Here is a 23,511-nt window from a genome sequence, read left to right as displayed (position 1 = left end):
TCTTGGTGCAATAATTTTGGAACAAGATGGGCCGCTTTTTGAAGCTCGAGGAAAAGTGACGTTCCGCGGGGCGACGGCGCGCCTTGGTACGGCCCTGCCGCGGCATGACGAAAATAGCAGACGACAGTGCGCTGCGACTCGACTGCGGCGGCCGCCGTCCCGCGGTCCCGCCTCCTCGCGGTATCCGTACTGTATACGTGAGCGCGGAGGAGGCTGAGGAGAGGCGATCCGTTCATACTTTTATCAAAAGTTTTCTCGAAGCGCGAAAAATTTTTACGAACGACCGGACCCATCCGCTGCGAAAATGGCCGAGATAACGGACTTCGGACCGAGGAAAACGTTTTTTGTACTCGCGATCGTATTCGGCTGCTTCACGGTGCTGTGGCCGAAAATTCTGCATCCCATGTTCATAGGATTTGTCACTCCACATCACTCCGCATCGGACAGCTCGGGTAAGACTCCGAAGGTTCTACGCCCAAGGCGATGTTGACGACGCGAGAAAAATCGCTAGGAATATCGCGTTATCGTGGAAATATACTTTCTACATACATAAACAACTTAGATTTTTACGCCACAAAATTGGCTAGATATAAGAATTATTTAGGTGAAATACTTTGGCAAGGAGTAGTTTTTATAATGCCTTGTAAAATCGTTGCTCGTTGATTGATTCGAATGATAAGACCCACTGAAGGACTACTTTACTGTTCGTATTTGCGCAGTGTGCTGCGAAGTGATATTTGAAAGCGATGTCACCGCAGTGGACATCATGCAGGAAATGTGTCAAAACATATTGAGGCACCATCCGATTGATCCACGCGTGAGAGACGCGTTAAAGCTTAGCAAGCTGACCCCGCAAACTGCGAGCTTGTGTAGGGAGGAGGTCCTAGCCAGATGCGGCATAGACCTGTCATCCTTTCTCGCCGAGAGAGAAAGCTTGGGGAAGACCTACAAGCAGGTGTTGGAGGAGATTAGATCGTTCAATAGCTCCCTTTGCCTTAAAATGAACTTTGGCGTGCCACTGTCACAATTAGGGATACCTCATCTTATCAGATATCATATCCTGATGCCGCACAGTAAGAATCGCAAGGATATATAAAGAATTGCGCGCCAATAGTTGCGATTTACTTGAATTTTATGCCACTCAAATATTCACTAATAACTAATTAACTCTCTGCGATTGCTTACCTAATATATTCTTGAGATAGGTTTGTCATTTTTATAACAGTTTGACGTAACGCTTTGTTATTCAGATTAGTTGATTCCGTATTAATATACTTTGACGGTACATGATGACCACATGGCTTGTAAATTGCTTATATAATAAGATAAACTTGGAGAATTGTGCCTTTAATGCATCGCATCATCAAGTATATATGGAAGACGGATTTGAGTTGTTCATTTTGCTTTGGCTGAGTGCCAAAAAAGTAAGCGTGATGTTTGGCAGACAAGTCTGGCCTATAGTCAGTTTCAAACACATCCATACTAATGACCCATTATATTCTCCTCATTCTAGTTTTCAACCAAGGTTTCATCCCAAATTTTACAATATTAAGGTCACCTGGCCCAATACATTTATAACAGTTTTTCTGATTTCTGAATAAAATGCAAAATCCTATACTAATCTCTGGGACATTAATATAGAGTAAAAATACATTTTTGTGAATTGAGATAAGCAGACGTATATTTTACAGACAAGTCTTTTCTATGTATACAGGTACTATACCACAGGAGCGTCGTACTCCTCCTCATGCAGGCGGAATGCATCCCGCGCTGAGGGAGAGGGGAAGGGCCATACCAACCTCTCATATTGTACCAAAGGTAACGGACAGACAAAAATCTAACCACGTTGTACCAAAAATGAGGCCACCTCTCGGTAGTGCTGGTCACGGTGTTCAAGCACCCAAAGGAAGCGTTACAATGGGAATTGTCATGCCACTGTATACGATAGGAATAGTCTTATTTTTCTTGTACACCATTGTTAAGGTAATATATAAATCTGCAGAACAATTCTAACAAAAATTTGGACGCAATTGAGCCTTAAGGTTTACATTAATAGGTCCTGAAGAAAAATTCCGATAGCGAGATTATATCGGAATACCCGGGAGCAGCTGCTGAAAAGGAATTTCGGAAAATGGTATTCAGTCCAGAAGCTCTTGCTACTGCAATGACTGGAGGTACCCTGCATTATCCGAGAGAAAAGTCACCGCGCAGGACTGCTCCAACTATCGAGGAATTAAACGATCGTAAGTGCGTCTACAAATATATTTACTATTACAAACCACATTTCATTTACATCGTCATCAACGCAATGTTTTTATGAGGAGCTATTTTTTTCTATTTACGAGGAGAAAAATTTAGAATTAAGATATATGTTTTCTTGAGTATCTCTGAACAGATTTTTAAGTGGTGTTGCATGATGCAAGGTTTGCACAATTAGAACACACAACACACACGTATTTATACACGCGGATATACATTGCAAGATTTCTAAATAAAAATGTGCATATTGCAAGTATTCGTACTTATATTCTGAACACGTTTGGTAATGTTCTACATGCTGGAACACATAGAAGCGGCAGGAGACATAGAGATAGATCAACTGAGACAACGTTTGGTCGAGACGGAAGCAGCCATGGAAAGAATCGTTGCCCAGATGGGCAACATATCACGTACAGTAATGCATAACTCGAGCTCACAGCCAGAAATCAAGGTTTATCAGATTAATTTTGATGCCATTTCACAGTTTCAGTTTATTTAGTCGTTAGAAATGTGCACGTCGCTGTGTTCTGATTGCGTTACAAGCTTGACCCATCCAATGTACATTAAACATGTTGTACATTTAGTATAAGACCTTATCTTCAATATTTGGCTTCTTCAAATGTCGATGCTTGCGGATAACTGTTGCGAAAAAAATTACAAATTGTTGGTTTAAACGTTTATAGTTTATATGAGATTCATACTGATGTACTAGTCGAGTGCGATATTCGGATATACGACACATTTAGGTCAGAATATGCGTTCAGTAATAGAATTCACGTTGTATATTTTACATTTTGAGTAGTAGATGGGTCTCCAAAGTCCAATGGTCTGGCAGGGGTCGATCGCGGCTCTAAGGTATATCCTTTGCCTCAGAAAATATTTCTAACAAGAGTAACCAAGAGTTTGTGGAACACCTATTTCCAGTGCACTAGTTTCACGAATAATGAGTTTATCACAATAAATGTTTTCTCAGGCTTATATACATATATACGATAGTTTCATTATGACATGATTCTACAATAGTAACAATATTTCAGTGTTTTAAGTGCAGTATGCTATTATTATTTTATCTTTTACATAAGACATACATGATATTTCTCAGTGCTAAATATTGTTGAGATATAAGTGAAACGATAGTTGCTCCTCCTATAGCTTCTCACAATTACAAGTGCTAATTGTGTGCCTTGCATGATATCCGCTTATTTTATATCTTGTTGATATAACATATTAGGAAATGTACAAGAAAATTACATACATACACATATATGGATTTGTATGACATCTTTTTTGTGACTCGTATATATAATTATATAATTATAATTATATTATGTTTTTTAAATAGACGTAGAATCTTTAACATAGCATATTTTTTTATTCTGAATGGTTTTTGTTTTTGTTATATTAAGATTTAGATTGTATGTACATATAAAATAGCTCTTATCGAATTAATCCGCAAAATGGCTTTGATATTATTACTACATATGTGTTATTATATTTTTTATTTAAAAGATATGTACAAAATCAGCATATAAGAAACAAGTAATAAATGAGCAGCATATTAAGAATTTAATTTATAGGAGGACACTGCAGACCAGGAATCACATAGTAGGGAAGGTGAAGAATTAGATGTAGCAGAACAGTCGCCAACAGTTAAAGTCATGGGTATGGAAATGACAGCTAGTTGTGAAAGTGGACAGAAATGTAGCAGACCCACCACTCCCATTATTCCTCCACCAAGGTACTTGTTTTTCCCTCGTTTATTTTGCCTATTATTTTATTGTGTATTATTAGTACTTTCCGAATGATTTATTAAATATTATTATATTTGTTTCAGTAATGTTGAAAGGGAAAAAACGCCGCCAACATCCATATATTTAGAGGGTGCACTTCCGCCGCAATGTGAATTACTCGTAACCGATTCAGAAACTCAAGCCGAAAAGTCAGAGGACGACGACGACGCTCCAGTTGTTCTCTCAGGCAAAATGACTCTCTCTCTCATCAGCCTCGACCAGATTCCAGCTGTAAGGAAATATTAGAATTACCAACAGAATCAAATGAATCTGCGGAGCCTTGTTTTATTTGGTGATTCTTTCATTCATTTAATTGTTTGCCTAACTTCTGTATAGGTTACTTAATATAGAGATCACAAATCACAGGAACTAAATGCAGAACTAAGTGCAAAGAATGGTTTCTTGGCTATTACATGTATGGGTATGAATAATGCGCTGATTTCATCGTTTATTATTTCTATTCCCATTATTCTCTGTGATTTGTTCGAAATATTAATAACTAGTGCCTTGTATTTCTTATGTTTCGCTAATATCTCTTATTTTAATATAAGATACACTGGCTTGTTAATACAAATTTAAGTTCTGTCAAGAATACCCAATGCTTCTGAAATAGATTGCCAAACTTGAAGAGTACTTTGTACTTTGCAACTTGGCGATTTATTTCAGAGACAATTTATATTTTGTTTAAGAGAACATGTAATTTATATTTATTTAATATTGTTTATGTCCGCGTGTACACAAATTATATATGACTAAACAGAGTGAATTTGTTTTTAATTTTATTTTTATAGTTTTGATAAGTTTATGAATTCTTATACACTTAATGCTAATGAGATATGTTATGCAAATTGCCTTTTGCAAGAAACAACACTATAGCATTAATTATACCTATATTCACATTAACATATTAACCACTACAACTATACAAATAGTGATATATTTGGATATTTAGTGAAATATATTTGATATGATATTTGAAGTCTTATACCGCTATTTTTATGCCACTTAATATTGACGTTAAAAATTTAATGATTACATAAAATGAGTCACATAATTTAATCAAATCGTTTTTTGCAATTGATAGCTGAAAAAGGATAGAAGAAAATGTTAATCTAATAATAGCCTTTTATGACATTTTTTTTACAGATGCAACAATATAAAATACATGTATAAAATACGACTGCATTTTCAAAAATAGAATTATAGAAGTTTATTATAACATACAAGATGCACAAAATAAAGCGTGACAAATTTTTATCTCTCCAAAAATATTGTTCCTAGAGAAAAATGTTTCAAACAAAAGTTGTTCAGTTTGAAGGAGGACACATGGTTCCGATGCGAGTCATGTCATAAGTAGATGCTGTCATTTTCAAGAAATTTTAAAGGCGACTAATTTCTTAAATGGAACTTGATTTTTTCCCTTGAGATAAAAGTTGTAGATCTCGTCGAGACGTGTTTAAAACACTATAATAAAGCTCTCTTTCATTAAGAATTTTCTGAGATATTTAAAATTTTGTCATAATATTTTTAATATAAAATATGAAATATCTTGAAGTATTCACTTTTCGATGACTTTACCTTCAAATTTTTATATGTAGAATAATGAAAGGAAGCGAATAATAATATTAATTTTTACATTTGCAATTTTGCAAAATTGAATGCGTCTACAAAATACAATCAAATTTTTTACAATAATTTTTTTTGTTTTTCTTTTACAACAATCGATTCCTTTCATTATTCTACGTATAAAAGTATGAAGGTAAAGTTGAAAAGTGAATACTTCACGATATTTCATATTTTATATTAAAAATATTATAACAAAATTTTAAATATCTCAGAAAATTCTTAACGAAAGAGAGCTTTATTATAGTGTTTTAAACACGTCTCGACGAGATCTACAACTTTGATCTCAAAGAAAAAATCAAGTTCCATTTAAGAAATTAGTTGCTTTTAAAATTTCTTGAAAACAACATCTATGACATGATTCACATCGGAATCATGTGTCCCCCTTCAAACCAAATAACTTTTGTTTGAAACATTTTTCTCTAGAAACAATATTTTTGGGGCTAAAAATTCGTTTTATTTTGTCTGTCCTATATAAATTATTCTCAGTACTTAATATACAGAAATATTAAAAAATAAAACCCTCAGAAAAGAAATATTTTGCAAAACATTTCAGTTGATATCTATATATGTTTACAAAACTGTTCAAGTATTTAAACCTCATATAATGAAATGTTTACTAATAACGTAGACTGAGTACTGTTTCTAAATATTCGAGAACCTGCGTACATTTTGCGTACATGTGCACACATTTTATATCTTAAAAGATCGATATTTGATCAGTTAATAACAGCTATATAATGGCTTCGAAAAGTACAAAAATAAAACTCTTGCAATGCATAATCGAGAAGAACAATCAGAAAACTCGGAAACGTAGAAGAATGGTATTGTATTTCACAAATACTTAATAAAGAAGTGACTTGTCCAATGTTATTATTTTGAGTGAATAATTGATCATAAAGACTTCTCGTAGTTAATTTGTAGCATCATTATTTTATTATATGCTCATTAACATGAAAATTATGACAAAAAATTGTTTCGTAGCCAAAACTTTTTTGTACTCAAAAATTGAATAATTAAAACGTTCGATTATTTTGTATCATCAAATTTAAAATAGATTCAACTCGATTAAAAACTGTGTGACTCATCCTTTATTTTATTTGATAAATAATCTGTTTCTTATGTTGAATTATTTTGCTTTATAATTTAAAATGCAATTTTATAAACAATCATATTTAACGTATAGGATTCGGAGGCTGAAGATCCAGATAAAAAGAGAAAAAAGGTTTCGGACACTCAAGCGGAAATTCAAGATGTAAAAGATAAGAAAAACAAAATATTGCAAAAGAAAGATGAAGATAAGGAAAATAGAGAAGTAGAGGAAGATGAAAATGAAGAAGTAGAGGAACAGGAAAATGGAGAAGTAGAGGAAGAGGAAAATGAAGAAGTAGAGGAAGAAGAAAGTGAAGAAGAAGAGGAAGAAGAAAGTGAAGAAGAAGAGGAAGAAGAAAGTGAAGAAGAAGAAAAGGGGGAAGAAGAGGAGAATGAGGAGAAAGAAGAAAAAGAGAAAAAAGAAAAAGAGTTAGAAGAGGAGGAAGACGAGGAATGGGAGGAGGAGGAGGAGGACGAGGAAGACGAGGATGAAGATGAAGATGAAGATGAAGATGAAGAAGATGAAGATTACAGAAAAGTGACTTACAACCTTAGAAAAAATATAGGAAAAGAATAAAAATAAAAGAACCCAGTTAAGAGTGAAAAGACTTTTAAAAGTAATTCTGTTTCTTCAGATGTGGATCAGTGTTTACCAATCTTTAATAAGTCCTCTTATTATAATGAAAATAACTATGATTACCATAATATGTAATATGTAAGAAAGCTGGTGTAATACTCTCACAATATGAAGATGCATAAACTCGTTGGTTGAGCACTGCCAGATAACCTAAAATGTTATATGCATCACATTTCCGTTTTTTTTTAATTGACATATATTTCACATTTTGTAGAATCCTAAATTTATTAATCACAGGGGCCAAAAGAAAGAGAGGCAGTGCTGTCTATGCCACGTTACAATGCCATGATGGCATAGATACGTCGAGCTATAACACATCTACTACTCGTACTTAGTTAGAAATTCATGAAATGGTGTTTTAGGAATGCCCGATAGATAAAAATAACAGAGAGTCATTAATCTGTCCAAGTGTAGCATAATATGATATGCATGTTAAATTCGTGGTGATTGGCAAGCACTGATACAACTTTCACGAAAGTCAAAGATCTTTTCTTTTTTGTACTACAACTAGGGTTCACTCTCGTAAACTTTTTCTTCATGTACTAATCATTGTTCGATAAATGTTTAATTTTATATCATATTACAGCATTTTTGTGTTTCATATTTTTAATTTTCATATTAAATTCTGTAATTTACGCACGCTTTCCGATTTTTCTGTATTTATTGTGAAACATAAAATGCTTTATTATTTCTATAATTCTAGTATCAGTTTGTAAATGTAAATTAAAATATATTTGTTTAAAGTATATAAAAATTTTATTTTACTATTAAAAATAAATTTCATTTACAGATTATTTTATTATATATAATTATTGATATTTTATAAAAAATAATTTAAAGAACAGGATAGATATATTCGTTGTATTTTAGAATAATTTATAGTATCAAATAAGTTGTAATTTTAATTGCTTTTACATAAAAGTCAATACGGCAAAAAATAGCGAAAAAAACAGGATATAATTGGTTGAATAAAAAAAATTCGAGAATCTATTATAAAATCATGTAATGGTATAGTTGATCTATATTAGGATATGGCATCAGCAACATTCTTGATATAACTATATTTTATATTGCATGAAAATGTTACTGTTTCCGTAATAATATTACATGTTATGAGCATGATTGAATAATATTAGAACGCAATTTAATTAAACAAAGCAGGATATTGTTTAATATTCTTCGGTCTTTAATATGTAAACCTGTTGCATTTTTTTAAATTTAACGTTACTTGGAAACATATTTATACTTAATTAGATCCCTTTAGCTTATACCCAAATAAGCTCTCTTGTAGAAGTATTTATGCAAGATGATGATGAGACTAATACTATTTACATTTATTATTAGAAAACGCTACGTAGATAAGTTCTAGTGACAAAGCAATCTGTACGAAGGATAAAGTGTTTTGGGTGCAAATAAGGTATTATATAACTTATTAGACAATATTAGTAGTTGTTACTGATTTTTATTAAAAATTAGAAGTACTTGTTCGTGTAATAAAGACAGCCGTTTAAATACAAGTGCTTATTAATCATCCTTATGTAGTGATCAAATATTGTTATTTAAAAAAATGAATATGTAATCTTAATAATATATTTGAAAATCTTACTTACCATATTATTGCTATCATATTTGCATGCAAGATACTATCATGTTTTATCACACATATATGCAGTTTCATATTTCTCTTATGCCAAACTGTCAATTATCTCAATAAAATGGGATCTTTATTTTTTAAAATACTTCTTAGAACATAAGTTTTAAATTCTCTCATTGATTTGTTTTAAAAATTATGTAACTACTTAATTATTATTATTAAAAAAGGAAAATAAAAATAAGTTTTTTTCTTCAAGGATTGCGTGAATGTAGAAATTTTACTATTGTCAAAGAAAAGATTGTATAAATCTTTATATTTTTTAAACCGTAGATTAAATTACGAATTTTATTCTATTATCAAATGCAGATTTCTTTAATACTTGATTTGACTCTGTTAGTTTTAATCTCGCAGGTGCTCCGCACGCAGGCAAAACGGTATGTACATTTAAATGTTTCACCTGTCTCATCTTACTTTTCTTCCTCCTCATTTTGCTTCCAATTTAACAGAAAAAGGAAACAATCTTTCTCACGCATATAAAATATTTCGGTTTAAATTCCTGAACGTTCTTTTCACAAAATACTGAGTCGGTTGCGATATACAGGAAATTTCGTACACATAACCTATACAAAAGGTTCTTCATACCCTTCATACATTATCATTAACTTGTGTTGTGATAATTATAGTGAGATTTGAGATATTTAAGATCAAATCAATTGCACAGGCAACGTAAGTGATGGTCGATCCTTCGTACTGCCGGACCGAGCGCATTGAGGACGGAAGAACGCTCCGCATGTTCTCCCCTTCGAAGGTTTGATAAATGAGAATCCCACGTTTTTTACGTAATGTCTTAATCGGCATCCCGATCGGGATTGCTTTCTGCGACACAGTCGGGTATGTCGCGAGGGTGGAAGGGATCTCCATGCAACCCGCGCTGAATCCGGATCTACGGTATCCCGATTACGTGTTCCTGAATCGCTGGGCCATACGGAATCGAGACATCCAGCGCGGCGACATAGTCTGCATCGTGTCCCCCAAGGTGCCGAATCAGACGCTCATCAAGCGAGTCGTGGGACTCGCCGGGGATATTATAGGCACGCACGGATACAAGATCAGTGCCTTTCAAGTATGGATACGATATGTAGAAGTAATTATATTGGGTACATAACAGCGAATAACACATGCTTGGGCTCTAACACACTATCGCTATCGACTTGGTATATCGCCATTCTTTGTCTGTGAATTGATTTCAATCTTGTGATTACAGGTGCCGGACGGCCACTGCTGGCTGGAGGGAGATCACGTTGGACATTCTATGGACTCTAATACCTTTGGGCCGATATCTCTGGGTCTGGTAACGGCGAAAGCTACTCATATAGTTTGGCCGCCAAATCGATGGCAACAGTTACATCCTGCGAAACCTAATCATGAGGGCTGTTAGCTTTGTAAAGAGATTGCAATGGGAATTACCCGGTACTGTATGCAGGTAAGTTCAATCATTGCCATTTTAGCCTGGTAAATAGTCTACAATAAAAATTACTGTTACTGCGCGCAGGCATGGCTTAACTATAGGAGATGTTGATAACGATGGTGATAATGAACTAGTTGTTGGCACTGTTGAAGGAGAACTTTATATCTTCAAGGTAAATATGTTAGTGACTACTTAAATTCATGTCTTTTCAAACTATAGATAACATTTGTTCTTGTGTAACAGGGATCAGAATTATGGCAGAAGATAACTGGCCTCGGTCTTATAACTAGTGTAGCAATTGGAGATATTTTTAATTACGGACGCAATGCGCTTGTGGTCATCTGTGGCGATGGATGGACGCATATATTTTACAGCCCCAGATCTGTCAATCCCAACAATCCTAACATGCTTGTGGGCCAACATATTGGTAAAGATATAAACGAGCAAGACAACTTCAAAACAAGTACTGGTAAGTCTGAGTTTCAGAAGGTACACTTTATGAAATAACTCAAATAACAAAAGATTTAGATAACTCTCATAGGATATATTTGTGCAGACGTAGGAAATTCCCAAAGCACGGAACACATTGACAATACTAATGAAATAAATGAACTCTCTGGGAAAATGGAATGTGTGCATGTACAAAGAATCCCAACTAATACAAAGACAGTGCTGATAGCTGATGTCGATAAAGATGGTGCTAATGAGATGATACTTGGTCTGACAGATCGTGTTGTGAGATCTTACAGATGGTCAAGTAACGCTGACTTAGAAACAGGAAAGTTAGTTGGCCTAAATAAATGGGAGTGCACTAATCAAATAGGCACGGTTACGTTGCAAGTATGTCGACTGAAACACAGACTCCATTATATGTTATGTAAAAGTATTTGAAGAGTACAGGGGTACAGGGGAAAAACGATCAAAGTCCACTCTTTGTCGAAATTGATCCCGATCATGCTATCTTGTGGCATTTTCAAAGAACTTTCATAATTCTTATCTGTTTTGATTAAGAACAGTTACATTCATTGGAATTGAGGCTGAAAGATGTACTATGCTGGGGAAAAACGTTATGCATTCCGATATTTACTGCCAGTACTTTTTTCAATAGTTTCTCAAGATATCTGATGTCCTAAAATTAAAATTTAAAAATTCTCGAAATTACTCCAGATGAACATTGATCGTTTTTCCCCTATACTCATTATTTAATATAACAGTTATATAAGTAGACATTAAAACGATGTTGATACAACATAAATTATTGTTTAGCATACTGGTGATGGTACGCCAACTCTACTGGTTGCACAACCTGGCGGTACGTTCATGCGGATTAAGTGCAATCCTGAAGATTGTCAATCAAAGAATAGTTCCTGCGAGGCTGTAGATTATCAGACATTAGGGATATCTAGGATGCGCAATCAAAATATTTCAACGGAGATTATCGGGGATTTAGAGCCGGGAGTAACGCCGTTTATCTCGACGATCGAACCTAAAATGTCTAGTTACATACTCAAAGATAAGTTGCCGAAGCAAAGTTTCACTGACGATAGCCAACTAGACGTGAAAACCTTCAAACCTGCATCGCTCGAGTTCAAAAGGAACTACTCGCAACCGGCATTTCGAAAGAATAGTCTGGATATGGCCGGCGAGTATGGTAGAGATTTTACAGCAGAAAATCCGGGACCAGTTAGATTTTATAGTCCCGTCGAGTCTTCAAGCACTGATGAAATGGATGGCAACTTTATCGGTGGCAATGTTATTCTCGGACAATACGATAGTAAACCTATGAAAGATACATTGTTACCATCTTTTAAAAATTTCTCCCACAATAATAATAATAATGGAAATAATAGTAATAATAACAACAGCAGCAATATCAATAAATCGAATCAACAGGATGAAATCATAAAAGAAGACATGGATTTAAATAATGAAGTCATTAGTAAAAATGCTCCAAAAGGGAAACCTTATGCCTTGGCAACGCTTGATGGAACTATTATGTTGGTACAAGATGAGGTAATTTTATGGTAAGCAATCACGCGTAGCGACGTTTAGATACATCTGTGTATGTTTGCCAATATATCGCATTGTTCTCTTCTTACAGGGCTATGCAAGTAGATCATCAGATATTCGCTCTGTGTCGACTGGACGTCACAGGTGATAGTTCCGACGAGATAATCGCCTGTGCCTGGGATGGTCAGACCTACATCTTGGATCAACAACGACATAGCGTGCGCTTTCAATTTGAAGAACCGGTCAGAGCTTTTTGCACAGGAAATTATAACGTGATTCCGGGAACGTCTAGCCCCAGCCTGGTGTATAATACCTTCAGTAACAAGGTTTTTATTCATAACAAGTGAATTAATTAATGTCATTCACAATTGTGACAATGATAATTACATGTATTTTCTATCTTTTAGATTTTTCTTTATTATGACGTCACTCTGCCAAGCATGACGATCACTCCTTTGAATCCCATGAAGGACTTTGAGTCTGATGAAACGCACGTCTTAGAGAAATTACTGGGCGAGTGTAATATAAATGACAAACAGCAAAAGATACAACAGTTAACTGAATGGTTGCTGTATGGCGTACAGTAACATATGGCAGGCAAACGTTATTACAATTATATATAGAGCGTGATTCTTATGTATCATTACATCTGTTTTAAGAATCGGCTTATATAGGCAAAAATGTGTAATAAAACAAACATATTCTGGTACATGTGTTAAATCACTATTCTTAAATCTTTATATCTTTAAGTATAAAAATTATAATCGATAAAAAATATTTGTATCCAATTAAAAAATGTTCGATTCTGATCGTGATAACAAAACATGTTTCTACCTCGGTATCTCTCATATTCGACAGGAATCGCATGTGCGATCGTTCTTATGGGACACGTCACTGCGTTATCGCGAAGGATATACGACCGAAAGTTCGTGCAAATTTTTGACAAACAAGCCAGCGACGATATCGGTGATGAAATTAATTTTGGCGCAGAGTGCAGCATAAAGACGCCTGCCTATTTAAGGATTCTCGTCTATTTACGAGCCGCAGGGTTTTATCTGCGGTGCCGTAAATCAAGCTGATACAGCTGAATATCGGCCTAACATATAGCATCGCATTTCACGTCATCATTGCCAGTGGGTATGCAGATTTCGTTCGGTACTTTTCCAAATTCCAGCGAGGCTGTTTTATTATTAGATACATACATGATTAGATCGTGGACGCGTAAACGACACTTTTCCGAAATTCAGTCGCTTTGTTGCCGGCGCAGTACGTTACTCCAGACACTAATGCGGAACTCAGATCGCTCTACAGTAAGAAGAAAGTAATCGAAATATGTACGTATAATTGGCAATAGCATTCGCAAAAAAATTTAGGATAAGATCATCTTAGGTTCGTACTTCCATTCGAATATAAAATAACGACATAATTTATTTCAACAAACGAAAAATAAATTAAGACTACTTTTAAACTAAGTAATTAAAGTAGCATCACTTAAGCTAAGTAATTAAAAATAATATTACTAAATATTATTAAGATACGTAAAGTACACTATTGGGAATACTCCCAATATTTCTCAGTCTAATAACTCAGTTTAATTAGCGTTCATGTACTTAGCGGAAGATTAATGAGCTTCACCCTCTATCTTTGAAACGAGTTTCCCACGTAGAACGCGAGATAATCCAGCGGCTATACCTTTTGCGCGTGTAACTGTAATATACATGTCGTTATTTTTCTCTGAAATAGTCCCTTAACGCGAATCTTTTGAGCTAGTGAATTCAGGATGAACGTCAATGGCACGGATCCGTTTTTCGCGGGCCACGAGCTGAAAGAACTCACTTTCGGATGGACCGATTATACCCTGTTCGGCGGTCTGCTGGGCATCAGCGTTCTCATCGGCATCTACTTCGGTTTCTTCAGCACGAAGCAGGACAACACCACCGAGTACCTACTCGGCGGAAAAACTATGTCCTTTCTTCCAATTAGCATGAGCCTGATAGCGAGGTGACTTAACACGTTTCGCGTATCTTATCGCCTTATCGCTCAAATAAAAAAATGCAATTTCTTCTTAATCATTTATTTGAAAGTTTACTTTTGATATAAGCAATCTCTGATCGAATAATTTTTATTATTTATTGTTAGTTTAAAATTTATTTTAAAATTGTGCTATATGTGTAAAACTTTATTTCAATTCATTAATGTATGTTCGTAACTTTTGTTACAATTTATAACTTTTATAAGGTTTCAAAAAGTCATTGAATATGTTTTTAACAACAAAATCTTTTTATTTAAATCGACTATTATTAGCGAGGAATATTATAATTACACAAAGACATCTTTCTGTCAAAAATAGAGAATATAATGCGCTAAGTGTTGTTTTATTTTTATTTTGCGATGTTTTTCGAGAAAAGCTAGATTATGATTAGAGAAAGTTTATGAAATATATATTTTGGAGATAAGAGAAAAGAAAGCGCGAATTAAAATTGAAGAATGTCTCTATAATTTTTTTCTAATTAGGCTTTTAATTAATTCTATTAAAATTGATTAAAGAATAAGATTTTATTACCTTTCAATTGAAGCTCAGCTCGCAAGAAGCCTTTTTATTTTTAATCGCTAATTACTTACAGAAATTATTTTCTCACGACGGAAACTCTACCGACGAAAAATTAATTTCAAATTGAAAAGAAAAATTTGAATTCAAAGGAACACTTCGAATATATCAAAGCAATTCCTATAATATTTAATCGTTAATAATATTAAGGAAAAAATCCATTTCTAATGGAGACAAAATTTATTTCAGTCATATATCAGGCGTGTCTTTGCTCGGCGTCCCCTCCGAGGTGTACCAATATGGAACTCAATACGCGGTGTGCATTTTCACATCTTTCATCAGCTGTTTCATAATCGTAAGCGTATACCTGCCGGTGTTTTACAAGCTGCAGCTGACGAGTACTTTCGAATATCTGGAAATGAGATTCGCCAGGCCGGTCCGGCAATTAGCGTCCTTTCTCTACACCCTCGCGCTGGTCATCTACGTGCCGTTGATAATCTACGTGCCGGCGTTAGCCTTCTCGCAAGCGACCGGGATGAATCTGCATTACGTCGCGCCGGTGATATGCATGGTGTGCATCTTCTACACGACCATCGTAAGTGATATGCCTAGATATTTCGATTATAATTATCATTTTAAGAATTTTCGAATTTTCATGATGGATGTCTGTCGGTCTAATCGGAGATCGCAAAATCTGCATTGCTCCTTGAATTCTTTGAGAAAGAGAGCGCTCAATATTTTTGCAAGTTTACGTGTTTTTTGGGACATTCAAATTATATTCTGCGTTCAAACGAGGGCTGTTACTTTTAATTGATAGCTTCGAAGATTCGAAACTTAACTTCAAAGTTAACTTCGAAGCTTCGAAATATATTTGCGACATAATTAAGCGACATAATTGCAACATTAGAAATTTTATTCGGATTTTGTCATTTAATTTTATAAATGCATGTCTATCGCGGTACTATTATATTAAATTAATAATTGTATATAATTTTGATTCTTCGAAGCTTCGAAATATATTTGCGACATAATTAAGCGACATATAATTGCAACATTAGAAATTTTATTTGGATTTTGTCATTTAACTTTATAAATGTATGTCTATATCGCGGTACTATTATATTAAATTAATAATTGTATAATTTTGATTCTTCGAAGCTTCGAAGGTTGAAGTATTGAAGTTTCGAAGATTCGAAACTGAGAAAATTCGAACATTGAAGCTTTCGAAATAAATCACTAATCCTTTTCAAACGGACAATACTGGTCACCGTTATCGTCTATTAACATTCGCACGTGCTGCATATATATTGAAACTGAGGTCGTAAAAACCGTAGAATCACGCCTAGGTAATTGGAAGGCCGCGAAATCACGAGATAGAACACGTGTTTCGCGCGCGTCATCTTGAAGCCATGACGCGTTGTCGAATAAGAATATCACGAGGCCTGTTTGTTTTAGCTCAACTTCTTGCACACAGTTCATCTTTTCTTTTTTTCTCAAGAAATTCAGTTAAAACAAACAGACCTACGGTTTACTTAGACGAAACGTACAGCCGCGACGACCATCGAATAAACGGTTATTTAAAAAAGATTTTGCTGAACATGACTGTGGCGGTCTTATCAGTTTCGCAGGTTGCTGGATTATTTACGATGTGATGTCGCGTCAACAAACTGACGACTGCATCGCCGCGCCACTTGAATAAAATACACAAAAACGATGACGAGATTGATCGTAATTTGTCTTCGTCTTGGGCTTGTTTGAATAATAGTACGCTGGATGATGATGTGTGTGCGAAATGTGCATAGATATAGATCATGCATCGCTTTGCTTCGTAAAGATAACTCCGATATTTCTGGAGATAAAGAAGAACAAGCGCTTTTTCAAGGCTTATTATATGCAATAATATTAATATTTGCTGACGATTATTACTCTTTTATAGAATACACAAGCTTAACACGAATAGCTATGCGTTATAATTAATCGTTTATGCAATTTGCATACCACGCTGTAAAATCAACATTGTTATTAAAATATTATGATACTATTACGCCGGTTGCGTAGGTTTCTTGATATATGATAAAAAATTTGTATTGATAACGATTTATAAAATACACATATCGTCCCGTTGCATTAAGTATTGTAACATCATTATGCAATTGTGTTGCGATCTCTCCCCCGGGTTTACGTTTCACCGACTCCCCGACCGTTTGATTCTGCAGTGCACGTCGCGCCGTGACTGACACTGATACCTTTATTGTACGAGTAATCTCTCTTTGAAAAAAAAATATATATATATCTTATATAGGGAGGTCTGAAGGCTGTCGTATGGGCGGATACGGTTCAGATGACGGTGACTGTCGGAAGTCTCATTGCCGTTTTGATACTGGGAACGATCGCCGTGGGCGGCGTCGGTGAGACCTGGAGGATAGCCGAGAAGGGCGGTAGAATTGTGTTTTGGAAGTAAGAGAACAGGTGTATTTTTTTACAACTTATTTACAACTTGTTACAACTTAGTTACAATTTATTAATGAGAGAGAGAAAGGGGAAAGGGCATTGTTTGTTAATTAACACATTCATTGCCATGACAGTCACTTTTGTCAATCATCAATGACTGTCAAGTAAATATCATATTTCATACATATTTTTGTGCAACTCAATACTATAAATTGAACACTATAAAAATCAAGTATTTTATTGTTTGTTTTAATGTAAAATTATTTAATCTAGCGTGAATGGAAAATCAGCTAAAACATGTTTGGCGGTGAATGTATTAAAAATGAGCAAACCAAGGAATATTGCAATGTGCGAACTTACTCGTATTTCTGGATATAGCATTGCTTCATCAAGAATTATTTAATCAAGATGTATCGATTGCAAACCGATCTCGAGAAATGCAAAAATGCGCGCTATTTTTCTAATGCATGCGTTTCCGTTTTTGTAGATATTAAATTGCATTGTATTTCAACCACTTATTGTTTATAGATATCAAACATTACTCGCACGATGTTGGATTTAACGTACGGTAGCTCTTTTCGCAATTGTGTTGTCATTAATAAAACTTAACACGTTTATTCAATACGTAAAATTTATAGAATAATAATCGTAATTTAATATGCAATCATAACTTTAATATCCTAATATATTCTCGCAGTTAATTACGATCTAATATCGTTATTCTGACTATAAATTGATAATCTAATTATTGGTATCTTATTAAATAAATTGACTAATATTCTCAATTCTCTTTCATACAGTATGGATCCGAGTCCTTTCACCAGAAATTCGTTCTGGGGCATGTCAGTGGGAATGGTAATGACATGGCTGGCAGGGTTGGGCATCAGCCAGGTTTCTATGCAAAGATTTCTGGCAGTACCTACTATCAAAGAAGCGCAAAAGTAAGTGCAAAATATTTGCTTTTTGAAATCACTTATGATATAAGTAGCATCATTCAAATGTTGAGCAACTTCGTGGTAAAACAATCGCTTGTCAAACGAAAAAACTCAAGAAAAAGTCTTGCCGCGAATATAAAAATATATAAAAAATTTTGAACAAAAAATATTCTACCGTGATAAAAGTAAGACAAATAACCAGCGTTGTTTTACGCATCATTTTCGCAGGTCGATATGGGTCCTGGCTGTGGGCCTAATATTTGTAAAACTGATTTCCGTTTTCACCGGCCTCACGATGTACGCCAGATATCACAAATGCGATCCCATAACGGCACACGTAAGTTTCGACTTCGTTGTTTATTAGCCTTTATCGCACTCTAAAGCCGTATACGCTAAGTGCGTAAATAAGACTTGCGAAGACATCAAACCAAGTTTTGAAAGGATGGTATAAGTATATACTCGACTGAAGTTAAAGAAATATAAGCAGATGACTATACTAGAACCGAGTCACCGAAAGATTGCACATGCAGTTTTACTGTAAGTTTAGTTAGAGACAGTTTCTAAAGTATCCTATTTAACTCAAGCATCACAAATACCTTCGCTACTTTTGATAATGTAAGAAAATGGAAGGAATTGTTCACTTCGAAAGAACAGTTCGCTATAGTTAACAATATATCTTTTTCAAAATTACTCTTTGTAAGATTTTAATATCATTGATGTCTTCTTTAACTTTTGAACAGCGCAAGAGATTAAAGCCGTGGTAGAATTTTTTCCAAATTTATTTAAAAGTAAAGTAAACTTTCTTAGATTTATCGTATTATTAAACTCCTTTCTGAGATTCTTTATATACATCTCTCTTATCTCCTTCAACGATACTCACATCCTAAAAATGCGATAAATCCTGTAATTAAAGTAAGATTAAAAAGTTGAGCAATCAAGGATTAAACGAATCGCCTTTCGTGAAGATTCCAGTGAAGAGAATTAGCTTGTTTTCAGGTGGTAGCAAGGAGCGACAAGATATTGCCGTATTACGTGCTGGACGTAGCCGCGAACGTTCCGGGACTTCCTGGCCTCTTTCTCGCCGGTCTGGTTAGCGCCGGTCTCTCGACGATGAGCGCCGGGTTGAACACAGTCACCGGCACGATTTACGAGGATTTCATCGATCCCTGGATGCCAGAGAGCAACGACAAAGAGACTAGAGCCGCCAACATTATGAAGGTACAAAGGCGTAATATATTGCGGTTCGTAACCGCAAGGAAAATAAGAGACTCGCGGTCTTCCTTTCTCCTCCATTTTTCCAGAAAGAAATGTTAAGCGAGAAATATTCGCTAAAACAAATAAGAGTAGAAACAATTCGGGGATGTATATCTCTTACAGTTCGATTCCGAAATTATAAACACGTCCGCGACGGTCCCGGCGATTCCAGAACGGTTTATGTCATCCCCAGATCACGGTGGTACTCCTGGGCATCCTGTGCGTGGGCATGGTGTTCCTCGTGGACCGTCTCGGCGACATCTTCCAGCTGTCACTGACCGTGACCGGTATCACGGCCGGCGCGATGCTGGGTCTATTCTCGCTGGGGATGTTGATGCCCTGGGCGACGACCAAGGGAGCGGTGGCCGGCGGACTGGTCTCGATGGTGACGATGATCTGGATCATCGTCGGCGCACAATGGCACATGGCCAATCGCCGTCTCTATTACCAGCCGCTTCCCTCCACGACGGAGGGCTGCCTGAACGGGCCCGGTCTGTTTAATCGTACGACCGTAACGACGACCACGCAGAATCCGACGCAAGTCGAGTCTGTAGACGCACCTTTCTTCATGTACAGGATATCCTTCATGTATTATACGCTGCTGGGGGCCCTAATCGTGATGGTGATCGGCACGGTAGTCAGCTTCCTCTGCGGCGCACCTGATTTAAACGACATTAACCCAGATCACTTTCCACCGTTCATGACCAGGTATGTCTGAGAATACTTTGTTACGACGTATAGATTTTTGTTTAAAACGTTTTGAAATTAAAAAGAAAACAAAGATATTTTTTTCAATTTTTTAATCAAAGTTTATAAGTAAATTTATTCATACCACACATATTGTATCTAAAATTGGTGGAAAGAATATATTATATAGACTATTTATAGATACTAGAGATGTGCGAACTATTAAAATTTATATCATAAATCGTTGCATCAAATATTTAAGTTTGACTGTTGGACTCAACTTATTTCGAGTATTTTAATCGCGTTTGACTATTTATGCATTTATAAATATCTAATTTTTTTCGCTATATTCTTATCCATATATTCTCGTCATTTTCAGATTTTTCCCACCGAAAAAATACATGGAAGTGTCATTACATACGGTGCCAACAGCGTTGGTAACTAATCCAGAGAAAGAAGAACTGAAATCTTGAAACGTGTATATTTGATTCCATCCTTACTTGTTCTCCGTGACCTTACAAGACTTCATTAAAACACACATACATGCACGCACACAATATAAATGTCCTTAAACGTTTGGAAAATCGTTCGATTACAAATTCTATGATCTCTCTGTAACAATATTACGTATTCTCTATATCAAATACATTAGTACGTAAAGAAAAAAACTTCTATCGAAATATAGTTTCCACCGAATAAATTTATAGGCCAGTCCACGAGCTTTCAATATATCAACATATTGATACTAAGATGTTTAGAGAGAGATTTCCGTAAACCGTCCGAGGAAGAAAGGCTCCAATCAATAAATTCTTAACGACATAAATTGTACGGGGGACTGACGGGGACAGCGATCGACAGACAAGCGGACGCATTTGTCCGGGAGAGATAACTGCATCTAACCGGCCTCGTCCTCGGAGTTGAAAGCACCCATTAGAACGTCGATGAGGGTGTCAAATTGACTAGATTATATATCTGCCCCACGCATCTCAATACAAACAAGTCCCCGGCTCCATCTGAAACATCTGGAGGAACGATGCCTATCGGATTAGAGAATGTAAATGCTGCGGGAGTTTTTGTCGAGTCATTCGTCGAGTCTCTCTCTTTAAAATCCGCGATGGATCGATCGGTGTGTGTGTCGTCGCGCCAGAGCGTGCCGTCGCGCAGCGGACTCGTGACAAATTTCCAAGACTTTTCTCGTCTCTCGAGAGAGACGCGCGAGCCTAGGCCACCAACTTGACGGGAGAGGGGATGGAGGGGGAGGGGGACTTATCATTTCGAATTCGGGACGACGAAAGGGAGGACCCTTATCAGCGATCGCCAACTCGCAGAAGACGTAGGAAATCCCCGATCGACTGTTCCTCGCGGGAGAACATTCCACGTCTCCAGCGGAGAAACGACGCTTCTGTCTCGAAGCGGGCGACCACATTCCACCGCGGAGCGGTTTTATTTTATTGGACTGAAAGGTGTCAAATATAGGCGACAGAGACCCATCTACTTACATACCGATGCGCGAGTTTCGGGGAACCTCCCCCCGTCTAGCTCTCCTCGCCGCGTTCCCCCTTTCTATCCGGTCTGATTTCAACGTGTGGGTAAAATCCCGAACTGAGAGGGACCCGGCCTCGCATTGTGGGCCGGGTGACAGATTTTTGACAGATTCTGTCTGATTTGGTGTCGAGTGACAGACCTGAGAGGCCCGATCGCGCAGCCTCCTCGTGGTTGACGTTGTCGTATATCGCCCCTCTTTATACACCAAGTATCTCTTGAAAGCGGCGCTTGGTTATGCCCCGCCCTCGGTAATCCTTCGTGCCAATTATTATTTTTTTATTTATTAAGATAGAGCGATTGGAGAGTGAACCCGATGAAAAAAATAAGCCTATATCGAAAGCAAAAAATAATGCGTCAAACCTAGGAGTCACGTAATAAAGTGACGAAAATTAAGAATATTGTGCGCAGAAAGTAGCCACCAATCTATTGTTGGAAAAATTATTCGAAGATGCTTCACGTTAATTCTATACTATATTATAGATATTTTATATATATATATGTATATAAAATATAGATATTATTATAGATATATAATCTATTTCATAATTTTTCTTTTTCTTATTCTATCTTTTTTTTTAAATATAATTTTCTATCTGTTTTTTAATATAATTTTTATTTTAATTTTTCTTTTGTCCTATCTTAATTTCTGGCGTGAGCGCGTGTTGTGCGTGTATATGTGTTTATAGCCTATAGCTGCCATATTTCAAAATTCAGCTACGATTTGTATATAGCTTCTAAAAATATTATTACATGACGTTGATGACTTTTTATTTTACAACTCTTATATTTTTAAGAGTCGACTTTAAAGAGCCTTTCGTCCTGGAGTTCTGCGCCCCTGGCCCGCAGACTTTCCGCTGCGGGCCTGCGGCATAGGTCGAAGACAAATTTCCAGCTTTGGGTCGTAGCTACTACTATACGGTCAAGGTTTCTGGGGGAGAGAGTCGCTGTATACATGCGAAACGAGCATAAAAGACCAGGGAGCTGTCGTGGCGGGATACGGCTTATTTCGGCGACAATGCGCACGGTCAGGCGCTAGTATAAAGACGCATAATGCATCCCGCTAACGTGAAAATTATTCTGTCAAACATTCGGCCGTCGGATTTATATCGGGACACGCTTTTTCAGGAAGGACACGCCGATCGCGATTCTCTTTGGCAGATGCCGAAAGGATTTCTCTCATTGTCAGTCAATGAGATGCACGCCGATCCGCCCCGTCGCGTCGTAGCCGATATTATTAGACAAGCTTGCTGCATGTCACGGGATGTTCGATTAAATAGTCAATTTAACATACCTATATATTTTCTAGAATATTTCTTTGGACTTTAAAATAATAACATTTAAATGCGTGACAGTTATGCGTGAAAATCAGTTAAAATGCAAGATAGAAAGGAGAGACATTTTTATTAAACTTATAAACCTATATTTTTATTAAACTTACATTAATTATTTAAAATTATTTTAATTTAAATTTATATTATTTAAGCAGATAAGTTAATTCTTTTTTTTATATATATATGACGTTCAAATATTAACAGGCGCAATTGTCGATATACACGATCGCGAGTGCGCAAAAATAAAATTGCAAAATCCAATCGGCTTACTCGAAAGGATCTGGAAA

At 36.0% G+C, this 23,511-nt stretch overlaps 3 protein-coding genes across 8 annotated transcripts; all 3 read left to right on the top strand.

Annotated features, from left to right (window-relative positions):
* Positions 1-129: 129 nt before the first annotated feature.
* On the top strand, positions 130-9,006 carry Ric-3 (RIC3 acetylcholine receptor chaperone). 3 transcript variants are annotated; one of them, XM_071718017.1, is made up of 8 exons: positions 130-452; positions 720-1,073; positions 1,715-1,983; positions 2,057-2,243; positions 2,571-2,710; positions 3,837-3,997; positions 4,094-4,280; positions 6,859-9,006. In XM_071718017.1, the coding sequence occupies exons 1-8, from the start codon at positions 305-307 to the stop codon at positions 7,339-7,341; spliced, it is 1,929 nt and encodes a 642-aa protein (XP_071574118.1). In that variant the 5' UTR covers positions 130-304; the 3' UTR covers positions 7,342-9,006. The 3 variants fall into 3 exon arrangements, with proteins under 3 accessions (XP_071574118.1, XP_071574119.1, XP_071574121.1); XM_071718018.1 differs by lacking the exon at positions 2,571-2,710 and adding an exon at positions 3,062-3,114 and having other exon boundaries at positions 131-452; XM_071718020.1 differs by lacking the exon at positions 720-1,073 and having other exon boundaries at positions 132-452.
* Positions 9,007-10,268: 1,262 nt separating this feature from the next.
* LOC139779619 (KICSTOR complex protein ITFG2) lies at positions 10,269-13,182 on the top strand. 2 transcript variants are annotated; one of them, XM_071718022.1, is made up of 7 exons: positions 10,269-10,478; positions 10,548-10,635; positions 10,707-10,932; positions 11,191-11,303; positions 11,730-12,487; positions 12,565-12,799; positions 12,881-13,182. In XM_071718022.1, the coding sequence occupies exons 1-7, from the start codon at positions 10,420-10,422 to the stop codon at positions 13,058-13,060; spliced, it is 1,659 nt and encodes a 552-aa protein (XP_071574123.1). In that variant the 5' UTR covers positions 10,269-10,419; the 3' UTR covers positions 13,061-13,182. The 2 variants fall into 2 exon arrangements, with proteins under 2 accessions (XP_071574123.1, XP_071574122.1); XM_071718021.1 differs by having other exon boundaries at positions 11,020-11,303.
* Positions 13,183-13,612: 430 nt separating this feature from the next.
* Positions 13,613-22,647, top strand: LOC139779620 (sodium-coupled monocarboxylate transporter 1). 3 transcript variants are annotated; one of them, XM_071718025.1, is made up of 9 exons: positions 13,613-13,739; positions 14,253-14,474; positions 15,271-15,616; positions 17,324-17,478; positions 18,273-18,413; positions 18,636-18,744; positions 19,404-19,625; positions 19,855-20,369; positions 20,728-22,647. In XM_071718025.1, exons 2-9 carry the CDS (start codon positions 14,254-14,256, stop codon positions 20,819-20,821), a joined length of 1,803 nt encoding a protein of 600 aa, XP_071574126.1. In that variant the 5' UTR covers positions 13,613-13,739; position 14,253; the 3' UTR covers positions 20,822-22,647. The 3 variants fall into 3 exon arrangements, with proteins under 3 accessions (XP_071574126.1, XP_071574124.1, XP_071574125.1); XM_071718023.1 differs by having other exon boundaries at positions 13,613-13,807; positions 14,244-14,474; XM_071718024.1 differs by having other exon boundaries at positions 13,613-13,807; positions 14,217-14,474.
* Positions 22,648-23,511: the final 864 nt, after the last annotated feature.

Source organism: Temnothorax nylanderi, unplaced genomic scaffold, assembly GCF_030848795.1.
Source record: "Temnothorax nylanderi isolate EJ_2023f unplaced genomic scaffold, tnyl_v1.0 TNYL_tig0235_pilon, whole genome shotgun sequence".
Taxonomy (NCBI): Eukaryota; Metazoa; Arthropoda; class Insecta; order Hymenoptera; family Formicidae; genus Temnothorax; species Temnothorax nylanderi.
The sequence above is the reverse complement of the archived record's forward strand: the minus strand, read 5'-3'. Positions and strand labels throughout refer to the sequence as shown.

What these genes read in the sequence shown, in the direction of transcription:
- LOC139779619 (XM_071718021.1), top strand. Translation starts at nt 10,420, where the DNA reads ATGAGGGCTGTTAGCTTTGTAAAGAGATTGCAATGGGAATTACCCGGT. An exon ending in CAACTTCAAAACAAGTACTG is followed by an intron (nt 10,933 to 11,019) that starts GTAAGTCTGAGT and finishes ATATTTGTGCAG; the next exon opens with ACGTAGGAAATTCCCAAAGC. An exon ending in ATAATACCTTCAGTAACAAG is followed by an intron (nt 12,800 to 12,880) that starts GTTTTTATTCAT and finishes TCTATCTTTTAG; the next exon opens with ATTTTTCTTTATTATGACGT.
- LOC139779620 (XM_071718025.1), top strand. Translation starts at nt 14,254, where the DNA reads ATGAACGTCAATGGCACGGATCCGTTTTTCGCGGGCCACGAGCTGAAA. An exon ending in AGCATGAGCCTGATAGCGAG is followed by an intron (nt 14,475 to 15,270) that starts GTGACTTAACAC and finishes AATTTATTTCAG; the next exon opens with TCATATATCAGGCGTGTCTT. An exon ending in GGTAGAATTGTGTTTTGGAA is followed by an intron (nt 17,479 to 18,272) that starts GTAAGAGAACAG and finishes TCTTTCATACAG; the next exon opens with TATGGATCCGAGTCCTTTCA.
- Ric-3 (XM_071718017.1), top strand. Translation starts at nt 305, where the DNA reads ATGGCCGAGATAACGGACTTCGGACCGAGGAAAACGTTTTTTGTACTC. An exon ending in TCTTGTACACCATTGTTAAG is followed by an intron (nt 1,984 to 2,056) that starts GTAATATATAAA and finishes TTACATTAATAG; the next exon opens with GTCCTGAAGAAAAATTCCGA. An exon ending in GCTCACAGCCAGAAATCAAG is followed by an intron (nt 2,711 to 3,836) that starts GTTTATCAGATT and finishes TTTAATTTATAG; the next exon opens with GAGGACACTGCAGACCAGGA.